Consider the following 22,234-nt stretch of genomic DNA (forward strand, 5'->3'; position numbering starts at 1 on the left):
CAATAGCCTACATAGCAAATGGAATCGTGCTGACAGATACAAATTATGAAAAAATATCAAATTATAAACTGCCCTTATGAAAAGAAAAAGATGTGGGTAATAAGTTGAAAACACGGGAAAGGAAAAAGTTCCTCTAAATCAGCTTGGAAAGAGAAACGAAGCAGGTAACTAGTCTGAAACAAAAATAGTTTACAAGGACCAAAATTCTGAACTATTAACACAGAGCTACAGGTAATTAATAAATCAAAGGTACCAGTGACAGTTTAATAATGAAATGTAACTATGAGAAGCATATGAATGCAAAGCATGAAAGCACAGGAAGTAGGGACAATGGTTGGGGAGAGAAGGTTGAATGGGGAAAAGCACTAACTGGAGAATTTTTGTGTGTTGTTTATGTGTATTAATATACTGAGAGTTGCAATTTACTATATGTTAAATGTTCAAAGAAAACACTAATTAAACACAATTGATCAGTCAATTGTCAAATGGTGCAGTACCTAATTTCCATATACTGGCACATTATGACATCCGAGAAATATGATCCAGAGTTTGGATGTTTAGGAATATGGAAGTGTCCGATTTCACCCGTCTGCTTTGACCCATGACATCATCAATAGGGTGGAAATGGCTATTCTAAGCGTCTCCAATATGGCACCTATGATATCAGCACATACACACGGCAACAAACATGAAAATACTTATAAATAAGGCAATAACATCACCCTCCAAAAACACAATCAAACTAACGGGACAACTGCGGGAAATTGGGGGTTTTAGGGAGGGGTCTAGCTAAATATAACACTAAAAAAAACACACACACACCATGATCCCAACACACAGAAGATGGAGAAATAATAATAATTACAAAATCTACAGGAATCGGACACTTCCTTTGACCTACATAGGTCAATGGCAGCTGACAATACCAAAACACCAACGCCTACAGCAAAATCTATGGAAATTGGAATCAGACATTTCCCTTGACCATGGCTGACAGTACCAAAACACCTATACCTACATATTAAAATACGAAAATTGGAATCTGTCATTTCCCTTGACCTATATAGGACAACTATAACTACTGATATGAAAAAAACCAACTACTACAACTACGAAAAACAAAACCAAACCACAACACCTCAAAAATTAAAAACTCAAACATCCCTATGTAAATTAAAACAACACATTCAGTACACAATAAATACACAAAATATAACTTTTTAAAAAACCAATTACTTACCACCAACAAATTTCAGCCAGCCATTCCAAACACACACACACACACACACACACACACACACACACACACACACACAGAGAGAGAGAGAGAGAGAGAGAGAGAGAGAGAGAGAGAGAGAGAGAGGGGACACCATCAAACACAACATCTACAAACACAACCAACTCAAATTCTGCACCGTAATGACGTCACACATAACACCCTTACATCCTGGGTCAAAGGCAGGTGGAATCAGACACTTCCATTGAGCTGCTCTCAGAGATCTGAAACAACTGTTTATTTCCTTCACCTCACTTTTTTATACTGAAGGTACCACTAACTCTGATCCCTAATCACATAAAATGCCGACATATGTGATAACTAATTCAGCACAAAGAACAGAAACAACGATTATCTCTAATTACTATTAATGGAAAAGCAATGAATAAGGTAACAATAGTTCACTGTAAGTATCTACTTTAGCATTTGCCAGGAATGATTATATAGGCAGTTTGGGAAAACCACCAAAACAGCCTAAGGCCAGATGAGATACCGATAGTTAAATGGGTCTCATGTCACTGGCTGGTTGGTTAATCTGGGGAAGGGAACCAAACAGCGAGGTCATTGGTCCCATCAGATAAGGACAGGAAGTCGGCCGTGCCCTTTCAAAGAAACTATCCCAGCATTTGCCTGGAGCAATTTAGGAAAATCACGGATGCAGGTTTTCACTGTTCTCCTCCCACTGCGAGTCCAATGTGCTAGCCACTGTGCCACCTCGGTCGTTAATATTACTGCAAAAAACAATAGTACTCTCGTTCATCAAGGGAAAAGCCGACACTTCTGACAGTGTAAACGAAATTCTATGCAGCCTAATAAAATAAGATGCAAACTTTATTAGGAAAATAAGTTGCCCAAGGGAAAATTACAGAAATCCCACAGCACACCTGATATTTTAAACCACAGATGAAAAAGTTCATCTTCAGCTACGTGATAGTGTAAACAAAATTCCGTTTCCTATCATTTAAAAACTGAATGTAAACTTACAACTTGCCAAAAATTTCTTAACACCATTTCATTTAGAAATATACCACAGTCTACACATTCATAAAACTCTCTCTTTTCTTTAAATTGTCTAATGTTCACATCAAACTGACATGTCAACTGAGAAACCATGTAGGGCAATATAAATTGAATTTATGGGCCTGGCTCAGAAATCACAGCCGTGATAATCATGATAACGAAAATCAGACTCCAGTTAGAAATCACACAGGCAAAAAAAGACATTACGTTTGCTACTAATTGCATTACCCATGGACACCTTATGGACAGACACAAAATTCAACTTGTCATTTGTTTCAAGAAAGTGATAACATTCTTGATTAATGATAAAACCATCTACACAATTACTGAGAAATGGCTTCAGTAGTCAATCGCACCTGGCAGACACCAGAAACCCTGTCAAACACTTTAGGCTCAATCACAGCAGTGTCAGAGCCCTTGTATGTCAGAATTACCATGGTATGCTTTTCAATGAAAGAATGGCATGTAAGTTGGACAACATTAAACTGGAAGCACCTTTTAACGATATAGGGCTGATGCACAGAAATCTCTAGGGATCTGAGAGATGGTAAATTTCTCAAGAATAGCAGGATAAGGACAGAGTAAGGGTGGGGCAAGGTGTTCTTTTATAGAGCAGATACATATGAAAAGGGGGAGGTGTAACAATGTAGACATTAAAATGATTTGAAAAGGTGTCACAGTGTACGCAGCAAATAATTTACAGCTGACCTTTCCACCCTGGCGTAGTTCGAAACGTTTTTCGGTGGGAAACTATGTTTACTGGGAAATTAAATGATGAAACGTTCTGTGATTAGACCAGGATGTTTCATACTTCACACACCGTCCCTGGTTACATTCCGAATATCAGATAATTACTAAGTAAGCTGTGTGTTTTGTGTACTGCAGCGTAAATAATCATAAACTTGATACGTTGAAAATTACAACCTATTAAGTACCGTTCCAATCATCTGACGAAAACCAGGGACTGCCCCGTTTGCATGCTCTTTTCTTGCTCACAGAAGACGCCCGCCCACATCTTTTTACACCTTTCCAGTTTATCATAAAAGGATTCAATTTAAACCGTGAAATATACCCAATGTAGTTTGGTAAGGTCTTTTTCCTTTATTTCAATATCGTAGGAAACTTCATACAGAATCAAATTGTTCACATTTATTTTACATTGTGCACTAACTAGAATTTGCTGTTTCTTAGTGTTAACACAGCACATTAGTGAAAAACAAACTGTTTAACATAATAACAATTAGGGAGCTGTCTTACATTCTTATTTGTGAGGAAACTACTAATTTAAATTTACCATTTTGTTTTGTTCTAGAAGTCTACGGCCGCTTCCTTAGTCCGAACTTGCACGTTTTTGGCGTAGCGACACTACCAACCAAACATAGTTAGTTCACAAGATACTACATTTCACACACTGCGCAAAGATATTTACACAATTATTTTGAGCACACTGTTTCAACATGTGATTTTCTTTCTTTGAAATAGTATGTTATATGTTTGTTTCTTGGCGCGAGTGTTAAGCGAAGTTGAAAGGATGGTTTGGTTACATTGTTCGTCGTATTAAAGTAGAATAGAGAATTGTGAAACTTACAAGAATGTCATTGTCATCGAATCTAGTTCGTACGTGACGAACAATGGGGAAGGGGGCAATATTGCAGAGTGACGCCGGGTGAAAACGCTTGTTATTCCAGTATAACGTATAGTTGTGATAGTTCGTAGTGCAACTTACACCAGCTCATTTTCACGCTGTTCTTACTGATACGTGTTTTATAGAATTTCGAGAAAAAATAAACTAATATTCACCAGCGTAAACGAAGTGATTCCGTAGTTGTAAGATACAGTTTTGTTAACAATTGCTTATCCTGCAAATCAATATGTAGCTGTTGATGTGTAAGTGTAAGTATTCCTTACTACTGCCAGAAAATCCATAAATAAATAAATAGCATACATTACTAATCATTAGCTGTCCACCCTTCTTTTTATCCTTTGTTACAAAAGGAAAAATGTAGTACTCTGCTAAAGTAAAAACTTGGGATAATTGACTTTCTCGTATAATTTGCCGTAAAGTCGGGAAAAAATTACCAGATTTATAATGTGCAGCTGCAACATTCACCGAAAATGGATGGGAAGTAAGATTTTATATTCTTGTAATTGCTATCGGACCTTACTGGCGGGTGCCAGATTGGGCCTGAAAACCTTGGTCGTTATTTAGTGGGAATCGTTGTCAACGAAACACAACTCATAATTGAACCGAAAGCAAAAGAATAAAATTCTGGACCGGATGAAATTTGAAATAAATCCCAGTGTACTAACAATTTTGGTTTCCGTTGCGACATCCATAATCAGCAAATCACTGCAAAGTTCGTGGCAAGGGTTTCTTCCCATACCATTCACAAATGAAGATCAGGCAGAATGACTACTTAAATACCAATGTGCCCAATACAATTAGTTCAATCGTATTGTGTACAGGAGCAGTATGTATGGGCCTGTTTCTTCTTTGATTTCTCACATCTTGAAACTTAATAGGTAGAATTTTCCGAGTTATTTGAGGTCTATCTTCAAATGTCTGGTATTTAACCATTTTTGTGACACAAACCTGTTAGTCCTATTTGGTACAAGTGCCACACATTTAAGCAGACTTCTAATGAGTGCCCTACATGAGTTTGGTGAGCAGTCTCCTCTGTAATGTGGTTGAATTTTCCCGGTATCCTACCAATGAACAGAAGTCTGCCAATTACTTTACCTATGATTCTGACAGTCTTTCTTCATCTGTAATCTGCAAACCACTGTGACGTGCATGGGATAAGATAGCTGTAGCTGTTAAGTCTATGAGAGCGGTAAGTAGGGGGCTGTAATATATTCCGGCATTAGGGAATCGTCCAATTCCATCCGTCTGCTGTGCCTCATGGCGTAATCAGTATGATGGAAAAGCCTTCGTCCCGCTTGTAGAAAATGGTGTCAATATTTTCACTACATATACATGCAACAAAGGGGAATAAAAGAATGACTCACTCCGACAGTACAATGAAACTAACGGGACAGCCGTGAGAAATGGGAACCTAAAGCGACAACAAGCTAAATTCAACTCATGACATAGTGCTACAGCTACAAAACAAACAGGAATCGTACACATTACTCGACCTATACAGCTCACACCAAGCACTCAATTCCAAAAAAACCAACCTCTGCAATTCTGAAAAGCAGAATCAGACATTTCCCTTGACCTATACAGGGTGTTACAAAAAGGCACGGCCAAACTTTCAGGAAACATTCCTCACACACAAAGAAAGAAAATATGTTATGTGGACATGTATTCGGAAATGCTTACTTTCCGTGTTAAAGCTCATTTTATTACTTCTCTCACATCACATTAATCATGGAATGGAAACACACAGCAACAGAACGTACCAGCGTGACTTCAAACACTTTGTTACAGGAAATGTTCAAAATGTCCTCCGTTAGCGAGGATACATGCATCCACCCTCTGTCGCATGGAATCCCTGATGCAGTCCTGGAGAATGGCGTATTGTATCACAGCCGTGCACAATACGAGCACGAAGAGTCTCTACATTTGGTACCGGGGATGCGTAGACAAGAGCTTTCAAATGCCCCCATAAATGAAAGTCAAGAGGGTTGAGGTCAGGAGAGCGTGGAGGCCTTGGAATTGGTCCGCCTCTACCAATCCATCGGTCACCGAATCTGTTGTTGAGAAGCGTACGAACACTTCAACTGAAATGTGCAGGCGCTCCATCGTGCATGAACCACATGTTGTGTCGTACGTGTAAAGGCACATGTTCTAGCAGCACAGGTAGAGTATCCCGTATGAAATCATGATAACGTGCTCCATTGAGCGTAGGTGGAAGAACATGGGGCCCAATCAAGACATCACCAACAATGCCTGCCCAAACGTTCCCAGAAAATCTGTGTTGATGATGTGATTGCACAATTGCGAGCGGATTCTCGTCAGCCCACACATGTTGATTGTGAAAATTTACAATTTGATCACGTTGGAATGAAGCCTCACCCGTAAAGAGAACATTTGCACTGAAATGAGGATTGACACATTGTTGGATGAACCATTCGCAGAAGTGTACCCGTGGAGGCCAATCTGCTGCTGATAGCGCCTGCACACGCTGTACATGGTACGGAAACAACTGGCTTTCCCATAGCACTCTCCATACAGTGACGTGGTCAACGTTACCTTGTACAGCAGCAACTTCTCTGACGCTGACATTAGGGTTATCGTCAACTGCACGAAGAATTGCCTCATCCATTGCAGGTGTCCTCGTCGTTCTAGGTCTTCCTGCAGTCGCGAGTCATAGGCTGGAATGTTCCATGGTCCCTAAGACGCCGATCAATTGCTTCGAACGTCTTCCTGTCGGGACACCTTCGTTCTGGAAATCTGTCTCGATACAAACGTACCGCGCCACGGCTATTGCCCCGTGCTAATCCATACATCATGGGGGCATCTGCCAACTCCGCATTTGTAAACATTGCACTGACTGCAAAACCACGTTCGTGATGAACACTAACCTGTTGATTCTACGTACTGATGTGCTTGATGCTAGTACTGTAGAGCAATGAGTTGCATGTCAACACAAGCACCGAAGGCAGCATTACTTTCCTTCAATTGGGCCAACTGGTGGTGAATCGAGGAAGTACAGTACATACTGACGAAACTAAAATGAGCTCTAACATAGAAACTAAGCGTTTCCGGACACATGTCCACATAACATCTTTTCTTTATTTGTGTGTGACGAATGTTTCCTGAAAGTTTGGCCGTACCTTTTTGTAACATCTTGTATAACTCAAACCAAGCCCTCGATGCCAAAAACCCACAACTCCAAAACATGGAATCGGACATTTCCCTTCACCTGTATACTCAAACGCAGCTCTCTATACCCGCCGGCAAACTACAAATTAAAAAAAAGCAATCAAAAACGTCTTCATTCACAAACAACCACCGAAAAAGAAAACCCGACAACTCGATAACCCAAAAAAAAAAAACATATTTGATGCATCAATTAAAACAGGACTGAAATACCACAAATATAAAACGGGCAAAACATCAAAATTACTGATAAAAACAAAACAAATGCCTCTCTCTCTCTCTCTCTCTCTCTCTCTCTCTCTCTCTCTCTCTCTCTCTCTCTCTCTCTCTCTCACACACACACACACACACACACACACACACACACACACACACACAGAAGATGCCCAACAAAAGTGCCACACACAAACAAAATGAAAAAAACCAGTACTAAAAAGTGTCATCAAATACGAGATCCACAAACATGAACCAAATCAAAAACAACATGCCATAGTGACTTCACACTACATCACGGGTCAAAGCAGAAGCGTGGAATCAGACACTTCCAATGGCTCTATATTCCTAGATCTATTACTTAAAATTGGTTCTATAAACTTTCTAAGTAGATTTTCATGGGATAGTTTGCGTCTGTCTTTAAGTGCCTGGCTCCAGTTATTTCAGCATCTTCATGAGAATCTTTGCACCACTATGAAACCGTATCAACATCTGGCTGAATGTTCGTACAGTTTTTTTACAGATAGTTCATCTTTAACTTAAGGGCAACTGCATCATCTGCTAGATTCTAGAGGTGCTATTAATATCAGGTCATTAGGCCTAATATACAATCTGAACAATAAGGATGTCCCTGGGGTGCACCTGTAGTTACTTTTACACCCGATATTGTGATATCGCACTCATAGGCCGATGATGGCAGATATATAAGCCTTACTAAATGAACAACAGATGATGTCACCAGCATCAAGGAAAATAACCTAACAAAGTTTCAGGACCGCCATGTGTATATGAGGTTTGGGGGAGGATGTTCCTGTTATTAAGTTGAGAAAATAGAGGCTGTTGTCAGGGACAAATGTAACTGGAACACACAATGTCTGTTGAAAGAAAAGATTGTCAAGGCACATTCATTGAATTTGTTGCTGACCTACAACCAAACTGACTCCTTCCAGCTTAACCTAGGCATCGCGCAAGTATACAGATCAGTCTGACAAAGTTAAGATTTTACTCATGAACCTACCAATGCCACCAGTCTGCTTTGATGCATGACATCATGAAACTGGCAGAATAAATCCTCATATGTGTAACATAAGTTCCATTATTTGACTTATAGTTATTTTCATGATGTCACATTCAGTTTCTTCACTAACTCTCAACCAAACTGCCACCTTTCAGTCTAACTTAGACTAAGGGCTATGCTAAAGATCAATCTGTCACAACAGCCTACATTTCAAAACATAATGTACATGTAAACCAAATTTTGTCATTTTTGTGTTCTCTTTCTGTTTCCACACACATGATATCACATGCAACATCACACTATTATGTCATGTCAAAACCAGTTATATGTAGGTTTGATTGACCCATTCAGAATAATACACTAAGTCATCAACTATGAGTTGTAAATGACTAATTATGAACAAAATTATCGAGATGATAAATTGTGACTCATATAGCAGAGATGTTGGGTTACGGATAGGCACAACAAAAAGACTACTGGAGATATGAGCTTTCCTCCATAAGGCCTTCTGAAGTAGACAACACACACACTTTCACACAAGCACAGTTCACACACATAACCAATGTCTCTGACCAGTCTCTGTCCTTGGTAGCCAGAGGCAGTGGTCATATGTGTGAGAGTTGTGCCTGTGTAAATTCATGTGTGTTGTCTACTTGCGAAGGAGGCCTTCTGGCCAGAAGTTCAAGCAGTCTACTCTTGTGCCTGCCTGTGACTGAATATCTCCTCTGTATTATGAGTAGCAATCTATCCTTTTCATGGTATTGCCATTATTCCATCTTGGATTTCCCATTGTTTTAAATTATTAACAACACTCAACTGAAACTTAAGTAAAAATGTCCTACACATCATCCACATATCATATGACATCACACTCCAAAAAATGTAAAGTGTTGACTAGATTGAATAACTTTCACTCATGATAACATGCAGTATACTCCCTTCCAATAAATCTTTAATCCAGTCAGAAATTTCATTTGCTACTCCGCATGACTCTCTTTGTTAACGGCATTGATGTTGAAATTGAATTAAATGTTTTTTGAAACTCAGGAAGTACTGTATCTCCATGTTTATACCGATCAGTGGTGTCATGTAAGAAAAACAGTTTGAGATACATATACATGTGTGAAGTCAGGATATGTTACAAGTTTCCTTTGAAGCTAAGTCCTGGTCATCTCTTCCATAAATATTAAAGTAAATGGCCTGAATGTTCTGTTTAGTCATCAGCTCCATTGGAAATTTGGCACACACACACACACACACACACACACACACACACACACAGAGAGAGAGAGAGAGAGAGAGAGATATAATTATAAAGTTAGGCCTACTAAATTGTTAGTGTTTTGTACGCTATGTGTCATCTGCAAAATCTTTCCTTCCACAATAATAATTATTATTAGATTTGTTGGAAATGTACAGTGTTTAAGTATCAAATGAATTTTGTTTCCCAAAATGAGAAATACCTGGTAAGTAATATGTAGGACTGTTCAGTTAGAAAATTTTACTCATCACATGTATTGTATTAATAATAATTTGGCTCCGACTATACTATAAAGATAATCAGCCATATTAATAAACAAAAATAATGAGAAGCATTCACTTGCCTGTAGCAGGATGTTTATAGGGCATAGTAATACATTGTCACTGTATGGCAAGAAATGTTGTCAGCATGGGACATTGCCCACTGAAATGGCATACACCATAGCAGGGGCATTTGATCATTCAACAACCATCATAAGAGACAAAACTTTAAAAATCTTCCTCATAGTTGTTAACTGCAGTCAACAACAGCTGGTGACTTATCTACAACTTATGGCTCATAGGGACCCCAAGGAGAATCCAACAGCACTGTGTGTTAAAAAATTTTTTGAGGCAGCAGGACTATGTCAACCCAGATACTACACAATCATTACCACACAATTTGGCCTTTAGGCATTCATTATAAGCAATAATACAAACCCCTGCACAATGCCGTAAAAGAAAATGAGCAAGAGAAAATATGAAACGGAATTTGGATTTACCAAGTTCTCGTGACGAGCAGGTTTATGATTGATGAGGCATGATAATCATCAGTGGAGTCAGCCATGTACTAGTGCACATCTCAGGCATATAGCCCAACAGAATCAGCAGAAAGACGAGTCAGTGCAAAACAGGCCAGTATCATCAATAGATGTTAGACACCTCTCATTGCTGTCAAGGCTAATATGAGTGCTATGCTTTATTAGGGCAGGATTTCCAATCTGTTTTCCAGCCCTACATGCAACATTTCAACGATCAGTACTTCTCTCAAGACAATGATACCAGCAAACTATGTCCTCCACATCAACGTCTTCCTTAGGAAATTAGGAATCATTGAAATGAAAGGTCTTTTGTATTTGCTGACATAACTGGAATTAACGTGCTTGGGTACTGTTTAAATTTACTGTATGTCGTCACATGAGAGTTGCTCACACTGTGGGTGACCTTGGGGGGACCACAATTGAGGAGCAAGACAAGCTTTAGAAACAATGTGTTGACCATCTTGTGTGAGTCTTATTTCAAACAAATTTCTTTTGTGTGCAACACTTCATTCGTCTGGACCTCTTTTAAAGTAGTCTGTCTGAAGTATTTAGCCCTAAAAGGCTTACCTCTCACAACTGTAATAACAGGAATTTTCAAATACTATCTATCATAGCCAAAACCCTAGACAATAACATTATCTCCAGTGTGAACTAAAGCATTTGTCACTAATGCAAAAGGGATGGTAGGGTAGGTTACTCTGTGCTAAAATGAAAACCTTCAATTCTGCATGAGCAATATTAAATGCATGAGAGACGACAAACATTTCTTGAAAAACAAGTTTAAGTGAGTATCTGCATGATGTGCCTCTCAACGGAAATACAGCAGTAATAAACCATTATCAAATTATGATGTGTCAGAACACCTTCCTCTTATTTGCATTCAAGAGGTGTTAATTATAAATAGAATAAGTAGAATTCCATAAAACTGAAAGGAAACTAGTGTAGTTGTAGACCATTTTGTACATTTTAAGTTAAGTAAAAACAATGGGTTGGGGAGGGTTAGAATGGAATGACAGGTCACTGGGGTCCCACTTTGTTCTCACCTGTTGTGAGAACATTCATGTTTGTCAGCAGCATCACTGTATTCAGATGTGTTATTGACATCTGCAGTCTCTCTCTCTCTCTCTCTCTCTCTCTCTCTCTCTCTCTCTCTCTCTCTCTCTCTCTTGCAGTGTAAGTAGGGAAATAACCTGTTGGCTAGTAACTATTCATTTTGTTTTAATTTTGTTGTTGTACTCTGTATGATGGGGAGTGGAGAGTGGAATTCAGTTGTAGGAAAAGGAGGAGAAGGACTTTTTTTTTTTTTTTGGGGGGGGGGGGGGGGCAGATGAAAAAGGAAGCTGCCCGATAGAATCATCTGCATAAATAATTCAGTCATCACTAACACTTGGTTTAAGAATCATTAAAGGAGGTTGTGAATGTGAAAGAGATCTGGAGACACCAGAAGGTTTCAGATTGATTATATAATGGTTAAACAGAGATTTAGGAGACAGATTTTAAATTGTAAGAAATTTCCAGGGGCAGATGTGGAGTCTGGCCACAATATATTGGTTATGAACTGTAGATTAAAATTGAAGAGATTGGGATATGGTAGGAAATTAAGGAGATGGGACATGGATAAGCTGGAAGTGCCAGGGGTTGTCGAGAGCTTCCGAGAGAGCATTACAGGTGACTAGAAAAGGGGATAGGAATACAGTAGGAGACAAATGGGTAGCTTTAAGAGATGAAATAGTGAAGGCAGCCAAGGATCAAACAGGTAAAAAGACAAGGCTTAGTAGGAATCCTTGGATACACAAGTGACATTGAATTTAATTGATGAAAGGAGAAAATTTAAAAATGCAGCACATTAAGTAGGCGAAAGGAATACATATGTTTAAAAAAATGAGATTGGTAGGAAGTACAAAATTGCTAAGCAGGAATGGCTAGAGGACAAATGTAAGGATTTAGAAGCATTTTCATTAAGGGAAAGATAGATACAGCCTACAGCAAAATTAAAGAGACCCTTGGGGAAAATAATAGCAGCTGTATGAAAATCAAGAGATCAAATGGTAAACCAGTTCTAAGCAAAGAAGGGAAGCCTGGAAGGTGGAAGGAGTATGTAGAGGGTCTATACTGGGAAGGTGAATTTAAAAGCAGTATTATAGAAAGGGAAGTGGACATAGATGAGATGGGTTATATGATACTGCGAGAAGAGTTTGACATAGCTCTGAAAGATCTTAAGTCGAAACAAGGCTTGAGAGTAGATGATATTCTGTCAGAACTACTGATTGCCTTGGGAAGGCCAGCCCTGATAAAACTCTTCCATCTATTGTGCAAGATGTATGAGACAGTCAAAATACCCTCAGAATTCAAGAAGAATGTAGTGATTCCATTTCCAAAGAAAGCAGTTGCTGACAGGTGTGAAAATTACTGAACAATCAGTTCAATAAGTCATGGTTGCAAAATACTAAAGCGAATTCCTTACAGAAGAATGGAAAAAACTGGTAGAAGCAGAGCTCATGGAAGATCAGTTTGTTTCCGGAGAAATGTAGGAACACGCAAGGCAATACTGACCCTACAACTTATCGTAGAAGATAGGTTAAGGGAAGGAAAACTTATATTTATAGCATTTGTGGAGTTAGAGGAAGCTTCTGACAATGTAGACTGGAATATTCTGTAGGTAGCATGGGCAAAATACAGGAAACAAAATGCTATTCACAAATTGTACAGAAACCATGCAGCAATTATAAGAGTCAAGGGGCATCGAAGGGAGGCAGTGGTTGAGAGGGGAGTGAGACAGGTTTGTAGCCTCTCCCTGATTTTCTTCAATATACATTGAACAAGCAGTAAAGGAAACCAAAGAAAAATTTGGAGTAGAAATTAAAGTTCAGGGAGAAGAAATAAAAAGTTTAAGGTTTCCCGATGATATTGTAATTGTATCAGAAACAGCAAAGGGCTGGAAGAGCAGTTGAATGGAATGGGCAGTGTCTTGAAATGAGCATATAAGATGAACATCAGCAACAGCAAGACAAGGGTAAATGACTGTCGCCGAATTAAATCAGATGATGCTAAGGGAATTAGATTAGGAAACGAGACACTTACAATAGTAAATGAATTTTGCTATTTGGTCAGTAGAATAACTGATGATGACCAAAGTAGAATGTAGACTGGGAATGGCAAGAAAAGCATTCCTGAAGAAGAGAAATTTGTTAACATCAAATATTGATGTGAAGTTTTTTCTGAAGGTATTTGTCTGGAGTGTAGCCATGTATGGAATTGAAACATGGACGATAAACTGTTTAGATAAAAAGAGAATAGAAGCTTTCAAGATGTGGTGGTACAGAAGAATGCTGAAGATTGGATGGGTCAATCTTGTCATTAATGAGGAGGTACTAAATAGAAGTAGGGAAACAAGGAATTTGTGGCTCAGCTTGACCAAAAGAATGGATCAGTTGATAGGACACATTCTGAGACATGACGGAATCACCAACTGATGATCCTGTAGTTTGGTCCCTTTATACCCCAAACCAAAACGAATCACCAATTTAGTATTGGAGGGAAGAGTGGTGGTAAAAAGTCTTAGGTAGAGACCAAGAGATGAATACATTAAGTAGGTTCAAAAAGAAGTAGGTTGCAGTAATTATTTGGAGATGAAGAGGCTCGCACAAGATTGAGTGGCATGGAGAGCTGCATGAAATCAGACTTTGTACTAAAGACCGCAATATGTCTCATGTAATACTTGTATTGACCCATTCCACATCTGACCAACATGGACCCATGAAATATTTACAGGGCTAACAGTAATTAAAATATAAATAAAATACTAGTATTATATTTGTGATGTTGAATGTACTCTAAAATAAATATGAAACTATGGAATATTCAGGATGGCATGTGACAATATCATGAAGAGGATAGTTATTACTCACTATATAACAAAGATGTTGAGTCGCAGATAGGCATAACAAAAATACTGTTAGAAAGTGAGCTTTTGTCCAAGAAGGCCTTCATCAGAAATATACACACACAAACAAATGTAACACACACAAACACACATGATCACAGTCTCCAGTTGATGAGGCCAGATTGCGAGTAGCTGCGCTTGATGGGAGAAGCAAGTGTTGGGTGGAGGGGCAAGGAGGAGGTTGAAGTGAGGGGGACAGCATGTTGGGGGTGGGAGATGGTGAAGTGCTGCTTGTGGGAGCATACAGGGATGAAGTGTAGAAAGGGTAGTACAACTAGGTGCAGTTAGAGGGTTAGATGGGCGGCAGAGGGTGAGGTAGCGGAAAAGGAGAGAACTGAAAAGACTGTGGGTATGTTGGTGAAATAGAGAGCTGTGTAATGCCGGAATGGTATCAGAGAAGGGGCTAGATGGGTAAGGACAATGAGCAACGAAGGTTGAGGCCAGGAGGGTTACGGGATCATATGTTATATGGCAGGGAGAGTTCCTATCTGCTGCACAATTCAGAAAAGCTGGTGTTGGTGGGAAGGATCCAGATGGCACAGGCTCTGAAAGAAGAACGTCGTGTTGGGTGATGTGCTCAAGAACAGGGTGGTCCAGCTGTTTCTTGGCCACAGTTTGTCGGTGGCCATTCACGTGGACAGGCAGCTTCTTGGTTGTCATGCCCTTGTAGAATGCAGCACAGTGGTTGAAGCTTAGCTTGTAAATCACATTACGGTTTCACAGATAGCCCTGCCTGTTATGGGGTAAGTGATGCTTGTGACTGTTCCTTTACCATATGGTGCCGTGCTCATCACTACTGATGCCACCTCTCTTTACAGTAACATCTCTAATTCCTCTCAAAATATACGGAGGGTCTCACTGAGGTGTTCACAGACCATAATTACCCTCCCAACCATGTACAAAAACAGATCTCCTGTGCCTTATGTCTCCAGTCACTTACCACCTCCCAAAGCCCTACTGTCCGGCCACAAAGGAGCATGCCCCTCGTGACTCAGTACCATGTGGGGCTGGAGCAAATGAATGACATTCTCCGCCAGGGTTTCAACTGCCTCTGGTCGTGCATTGAAACGAGGAATGTCCTACCCACTATCCATTCCACCCCTTCCACATTGGTATTCCACCACCCACCAAACTTACAAAATATCCTCATCCACCCCTACACAACCTCTTCTCCCAATCCCTTGCCTCATATCCCTGTAATAGACCGAGATGCAACACTTGTCCCATACACCCTTCCACCACTATCTGCTCCAGTCCAGTCACAAGCATCACCACACCGTAAAAGTCAGGGCTACCTGTGGAACCAGTCATGTGGTCTACAAGTTAAGGTGCCACCACTGTTCTTCATTCTACATGGGCATGACAGTCAACAAGCTGTCTGTCTGCGTGGATGGCCACCAACAAACTGTGGCCAGGAAACAGCTGGACCACCCCGTTGCTGAACATGCTGCCCAAACCGACGTTCTTCATTTCAGTGACTACTTCACAGCCTGTGCCATCTGGATCCTTCCCACCAACACCAGCTTTTCTGAATTACACAGGTGGGAATCTCACTGCAACATATCCTACAGTCTCATAACCCTCCTGGCCTCAGTCTTTATAAGTCATCATTGTCCTTATCCATTTAGCCCCTTCTCTGTTACCATTGCAGCACTGCAAAGCCCTTTGTGCCACCAGCACACCCATAGTCTTTTTACTTCTCTCCTTTCCTGCTACTCTGCCCCCTGCCCTCATTCTAACCTCCTGACTGCATCTAGCTGTACTACCCCTCCCACAAGGAGCAATTCACTATCTCCCACTGCTAACCTGCAATGTCTCCCACTCCGAACCCAAGTCTCCTCATTACATCCGCCGTCCACTTGCTTCTCCCATCATGCGCTGCTGCTCCCAGTCTGACCACAGCAGCTGGAGACAGTAGCTGCACGCGTCCGCGCGCGCGCGCAAGAATGTTCAATTGATGAAGTTTGGGAAACAAGAAGCAACCTGAGATTAACCTAGGTATCTAATATATATTTGACAGCTACAGTATTGCAAGGCAAAGGTCCCGAGTTCGAGTCTCGGTCTGGCACACAGTTTTAATCTGCCTGGAAGTTTCATCTACAGTATTGACTCAATCTGGATTAGCTTTTGGAGGCCAGAATCACATTGTGTAAAGATCATCTCCTCATATGCTGCTTGTCACTAAAGCATAGGGTAATTGATCATCTTTCCCAGGTATATTCTGCATTGGATTGTAAGAAGGGTAATTTATTTGTCCAGTGTCTGATATTCTACTGATATGTGTGTTAAAGAGGACTGACTTGTGCTGATTATATCGACTGAAGAGACAAAGGCTTTATAAGAGTTGTCGTTATTTTACATAGCACTGTATTATAATGCAGTTATGATCACAGTTATATTACATAACTTTTTCTGTCGTTCATTGAGTAAGCAGAACACAGTTTATGATTACCCATACTGTCATTGGCACAGAGCCTGGGAACAAACTGGTGGTCCCATTGGTCAGTTATGGCAGAGTTCGTGAAGTTAGCAGGTAGCCAGAAGTGAAGTCCAGAGAGTAGCAAAAGTCATTGCAAGTGTGCACAAACAGTCCATTGAGAAATGCAAATATAGGTGAGATCAGTCACTTTACAAACAATCTAGGAAGAAATAACAACATTATAGAAATGGTAGATTGCTTCTCACCATATAGAGGAGATGTTTAGTTGCAGACAGGCACAATTATGAAAAGGTTCATAATATTGATTTTACGTTCAGTGACACATATCAAAGGGTTCAGAGAATAGTGATAACTGCCAGACAAGTGTAGTGTGCGATATTTATGGACGCTGTCGTGTCAGTAGAGGGCCAATTTGACATGTCCATGGTGATGCCCTTCACAGGAGCAAACTGCAGTCCTAGTTTGAAGCCCGAGTATCTCTGATCTTCCCTCCAAATTGACACTCAAGCTGGTTGTGGAATTCAAATCAGTGCTGAATACTAAAATAAGCTTCTAAATTAACTAATTTCAGCCAGTGTCACTTGAGTGTGGTAGCTATATCCTGAATGTTAAAAGGTACTTTATGTTGGGAGACAGTACCCAAATTGATAATTTTCATAGGCCATAACTAGTAATTTAATAAAGATATGAAATATATATGTGACCTTGATGGTGCATTTTAATAAAATTATGGTTGTGTTAAGATGGTTTAGAATCTCAAGCAGTTCATTATGCTTTTCCATACTTTTAATTAACATTTCACCAACACACCAATGATATTCTGTTGCATAAAGAAACTTGAACTTTCCATGCTTGCTTTATCCTGTTGTTCTCAAATATTAGTATTTCACTTTAATTGTTGATAATGACACTAATTAAGCCCATGGTGACTTTTAGCGATATCTTCCTGAACAATGAAACAGAAAAGCTGTGATTTACATAATTTAATCCAATGTCGAATTGCTCAGCTGAAATATTGAAGACAACTTCATATTTAGTGTAAGAAGCTGTATGTGTGACTTCATAATTAGTATTTTGCCAAAGTGTACATTGGTCAATCAGGAGCACCTACAGCGAGCCTTTGTGATCATTCGTCTAATGGATCATAAATAATTCTTACACCCAAACTAGCAAGTCTTCCAATTTGCACATGATCTTCTGCATTTCATCATTGTACAATACTTTATGTATGTCTGTGGTGCAAGCTGGTTGAATTTCAGCTCACTTGTTATGCTGTTATATTGATCTAAAATGAGTATTTTGTGACTTCGGCTTCTCTTATGATGCAATCCTTTTTTTTACTGAATTTTGCACACCACCTGACTTCTGGAAATTAATTGCTAACACACAGACACATCTCAAGATTGAGAATCCTTAGTCAACCAAAATCCCTATGCTAGTAAGTTTTTGCCAGTTGTAGCTGCTGTTTCTAAGAGCGAAGAACTGAATATCACATTAAAATAAGAATCATTGTTATTCATCATTTGTATTAGCTGCTATACAATTCTTCTCATATTTTAATTTTTTATTTTAATTTCAGACTTCTCTTTATTTTTGAGAAACTGGAAAATAAGTAATAGACATGGCGTCAAATGCTATGCGCCAGTTGGAGGAGAGGCATGTTGCCAGTAAAATTGAGCGTATGGTGTGGTCCAACAAAATGGATCTTCTAGCATTGTCCAATGTTAGAGGTCAGTATTTGTATTCAGTTAATTTCACTAGCAATTTTCTACCTTAGATATTGGATTTACGACTGATTTCAACTAAACCTTTGCTCTTGAAAACAAAATGGTATTAATAATATTTGTTACAGGTGAGGAGATGTCTCCTAGCAGACATAAAAAAATTAAATTATATTTGAATGTCCATCTTTCAGAAATTTCAAACATTACTTTCCCGGGGTAAAGACAGCAGGCATGTTACAGAAACTGTGTATCACGTGTGCTGAAGGAAGAAAAAGTTTCTCCAATCCATCTCATCAGAGACAAAATGTATAGGAAATGATTAGGAAGTAAAATGAATGAACGGCTCGCATGAGAGAGCAATATTTTAGATATCTTGACAACAGACACACTACATGTCAAATAATATTAACATATATAACGGAATTATCTATCGCAATTCCACTGTAGTGAAAGCAGTTACTAAATGCACAATTTGCCAAGAAGGCAAGCAGGGCTTCAATGGTTGCTGCAACAGATGAGCTATCACTGACATGTTAAATTTGCGAAACAAAAATAGAATGTTTAGAGGGTGTACCAAACACAGTCAGACAGGTTGAGGTCCAATTCTTAACATGCCATCTGCCAGCTTTTTTTTTAGAAATGAGACCTAAGTAGCTTGGTAATGGATAAAACAGATCCACATTTGTTTAATAATTTGTAAAACTGAAGTCATGCACTCTCAGTACAAATGGGATCAGAGCCAAGAGGTAGAACCTAACAAAACCTCATGCATCAAGAAGAGAGCCTTTTGTGACACATAGTGTCCACAATTGTAATTTTCCAGAGAAACACAGAAAATTATTATCCTATGTGGAATTGTTTTGCTAATGAAAAACTTGTGCATATGCTATCATGGTACAATTTCTTACTGAAAGAGAGGAAATAAAATTCAAAGCATAAATCTGAAAATATCTTTTTTCATAATCGATTTTACAAAATTATTCAATAATTGCACCACTTGACTGCTGGACAAACACCAAAGTAGATAGCATAAAATCAACCAGTTGCAAGTTCTTGAAACTGTTGAAAATGTGTAAGACATCAGGCCATGAGGCAATTTATCTCATATTATACACAGTGTATGTTCCAGTTAACTATCTTCTTAACTGAGATTTATTGTGAATCATAGAACAAACAGTTGTATTGGAGAAGTGATAATTATTTCTGTGAAAATGCAGAAGTATAGTGTTGTATCATTAACATCTATGTACTCCAGGATTCAAAATCATACTGTGAGCTAGAATGTAATGGCCTATTGAGAGAGAGAAACCTTTGTGACACATGGTGAGTAATCATCACTCACATGATACATAATTCACATATTTGACAAGGTAACTCACAAATAATGGTTGCTAGCAAACAAATGCTTTCTGCATAACTAAACTTCACAAGATGATCAACATCGTGACACACCTTCAACTGATAGACACTGCTGGAAAAGAAATTAGTACACCCATTTAGAGATTTCCAATTCACTCAAGGTTTAATTGTTGCAACAGTGCGTATGGAGTTCATGAAATAAGTACATTTACAGATCAATATCGTAAGCAGTTCTAAGATACCAGATATGGACCCATGCTGAAACACCCATGTTAGTACGTCATGTAGGTTCCACAGGCGTCAATGCAGGCACTGACTCTGGCATCTAGTCGACCATATAGGTGCCAAATACTGTCATAGGATACATTATGCAATGCCAGCTTGACCTGTTTGCATAGTTCTGTTAGAATTGTTGGTTGCACACACAACTTCTCGTCCCATCATATCCCACACATACTCAACTGGAGACAAGTCCAGAGATTGTGCTAGACAGGACAGTTGCTGCACATCTTGCAGAGCACATTGAGTTTCTTGAGCAGTGTATGGACGAACATTATCTTGTTGGAATAATACATCACCTCCCTGTTGTAAGAACAGCAAAAGAATGGCTCTAACAGTATTTTGCATGCACCAACTGCCAGTTAGTATCCCCTCCAGAAACACCGAAGATGAAGAAGAGGTGTAGCTTATTGCACCGCAGACTATAAGGCCTGGGGTGGGGCCAGTATTTCTTGGACAGATGCACTTAATGAGACAATGCTCGCCAGGTCTATGTTGTACGTGTAAACAACCATCACTTCCATGCAGGCAAAATCTGCTTTCATCGCTGAACACCACAGTGTGCCATTCCATCTTCCAAGTGATACTCTGACAGAACCAGTCTAGCCGTACAGGTCAATGCTGTGGCATGAGTGGAAGACAGGCTAGCGTTGTGCATGCCCGTAATCTCAATGATAATAAACAGTTCACAATAGCTCGTGTCGACACGTCTGACCTCACAAGCCCTCTTATCTGTGTGCTGTGTTAACTGTACGATCTGCTACTGCTGCCCTTAACAATACGATGATCCTGGCAGGCAAATGTTCTGTGTGGCTGTCCAGAACCTCATCTACAGATGTGAGAGTGTTCACATGACCACTGATACGTGCATTGCACAACTGATGCACAATGTCCAGCTTGTGTGGGCAATTCTCTGAAAGGCCCATTCCAATACATTGAAAGCCATAATTTGACCCCTTTCAATCCCACTTAATTGGCAGAAGGAAGCACGAATGAGCTTCCATGGCACGGTTGCCTGCTTGTTTCACTCGTTTACACCACACTGAGCCTTCTGGCTGTGAGCATTCCCTATTAAAGGGTAGACACAGATGACACTCTGGTAGGTGTGCCACTACGCTGTCTGTTTTTGTTGTCAAATGATGTTGAAACCATTGTCAGTCCATCTACTAATGCCCAGGTGGCATATGGCGTCATCAGATCAAAATCCATGCCGTCTTTCCAGATTACTAATTTTATTTTATTTTTTATTTATTTTTTTATTTTTTTTCCCACATCATATGTAAATATTTTGAACCATAAAGCTCTTTTCTCTCCTATTCAATGCAGCCCATCATTGTTGATTTCTCAATTTACCTACCTAATCTCCCACATTCTTCTGTAATACCACTTTTCAAAAGTGTCTATTCTCTTCTTGTATTGTTTAGCCTTCTCTTTACACCTCTGGATATGGCTACATTAAAAAAGAAGTACTTTCAGAAAATATTTGTAACATTTAAATGTATATTTGATGTTAGTACAGTTTGATTTTTCAGAAATGCTTTTCGTATTATTGTAGCTACATTTTACATTCTTTTAAATCTGCCTTTTCTTTTTGCTCAGTGTACAGATTGAATAACATTGAGGATATGCTAGGACTCTCATCTCTCAACTACTACTCCGCTTCTGGGTTCGAGTACTCTAATAACTGCAGTTATCTGGTTCAGTACAAGCCTTAGACGACCTTTCTCTCTGTGTACTTCATCTGTAATAATTTCAGAATTTAAGAGAATGTGTTTGAGTTGACATAATTAAAAGCTTTGCCTAGCTACAAATGCTATAAATGTGGGTTTGTCTTTCTTTAATCTGTCTTCCAAGATAAGCCATAGCATTAGTATTGACTCACATGTTCCTACATTTCCTAAGAACCAAAATGAACATTCCCCAGTTTGGCTTATACAAGTTGTTCTGCTCTCCTTTAGGTAATTCATGTCAGTATTTTTCAGCCATAACTTACTAAGTTAATGTTTTGATATTACTCAGATGTGTCAGCACCTGCCTTATTCAATATCAGGGTTATTGTTTTCTCTTCATTCTC

General features: G+C 39.3%; 2 protein-coding genes across 2 annotated transcripts in view; one reads left to right on the forward strand and one right to left on the reverse strand.

Moving 5' to 3' along the window:
- The window catches only part of LOC124621999 (T-complex protein 1 subunit beta), a 46,513-nt gene extending 42,809 nt beyond the window's left edge, over window positions 1-3,704 (reverse strand). The window contains exon 1 of the mRNA XM_047147546.1: window positions 3,591-3,704. Within this exon, the coding sequence (XP_047003502.1) occupies window positions 3,591-3,593 (3 nt within the window). The 5' untranslated portion in view covers window positions 3,594-3,704. The remainder of the gene's footprint in view (window positions 1-3,590) is intronic.
- Window positions 3,705-3,769: 65 nt separating this feature from the next.
- Window positions 3,770-22,234, forward strand: part of LOC124621962 (anaphase-promoting complex subunit 4) — a 123,125-nt gene continuing 104,660 nt past the window's right edge. Inside the window, 2 exon segments of the mRNA XM_047147490.1 lie at window positions 3,770-4,189; window positions 18,378-18,528. Of these exon segments, the coding sequence (XP_047003446.1) occupies window positions 18,420-18,528 (109 nt within the window). The 5' untranslated portion in view covers window positions 3,770-4,189; window positions 18,378-18,419.

This window comes from Schistocerca americana, chromosome 7, assembly GCF_021461395.2.
Source record: "Schistocerca americana isolate TAMUIC-IGC-003095 chromosome 7, iqSchAmer2.1, whole genome shotgun sequence".
Taxonomy (NCBI): domain Eukaryota; kingdom Metazoa; phylum Arthropoda; class Insecta; order Orthoptera; family Acrididae; genus Schistocerca; species Schistocerca americana.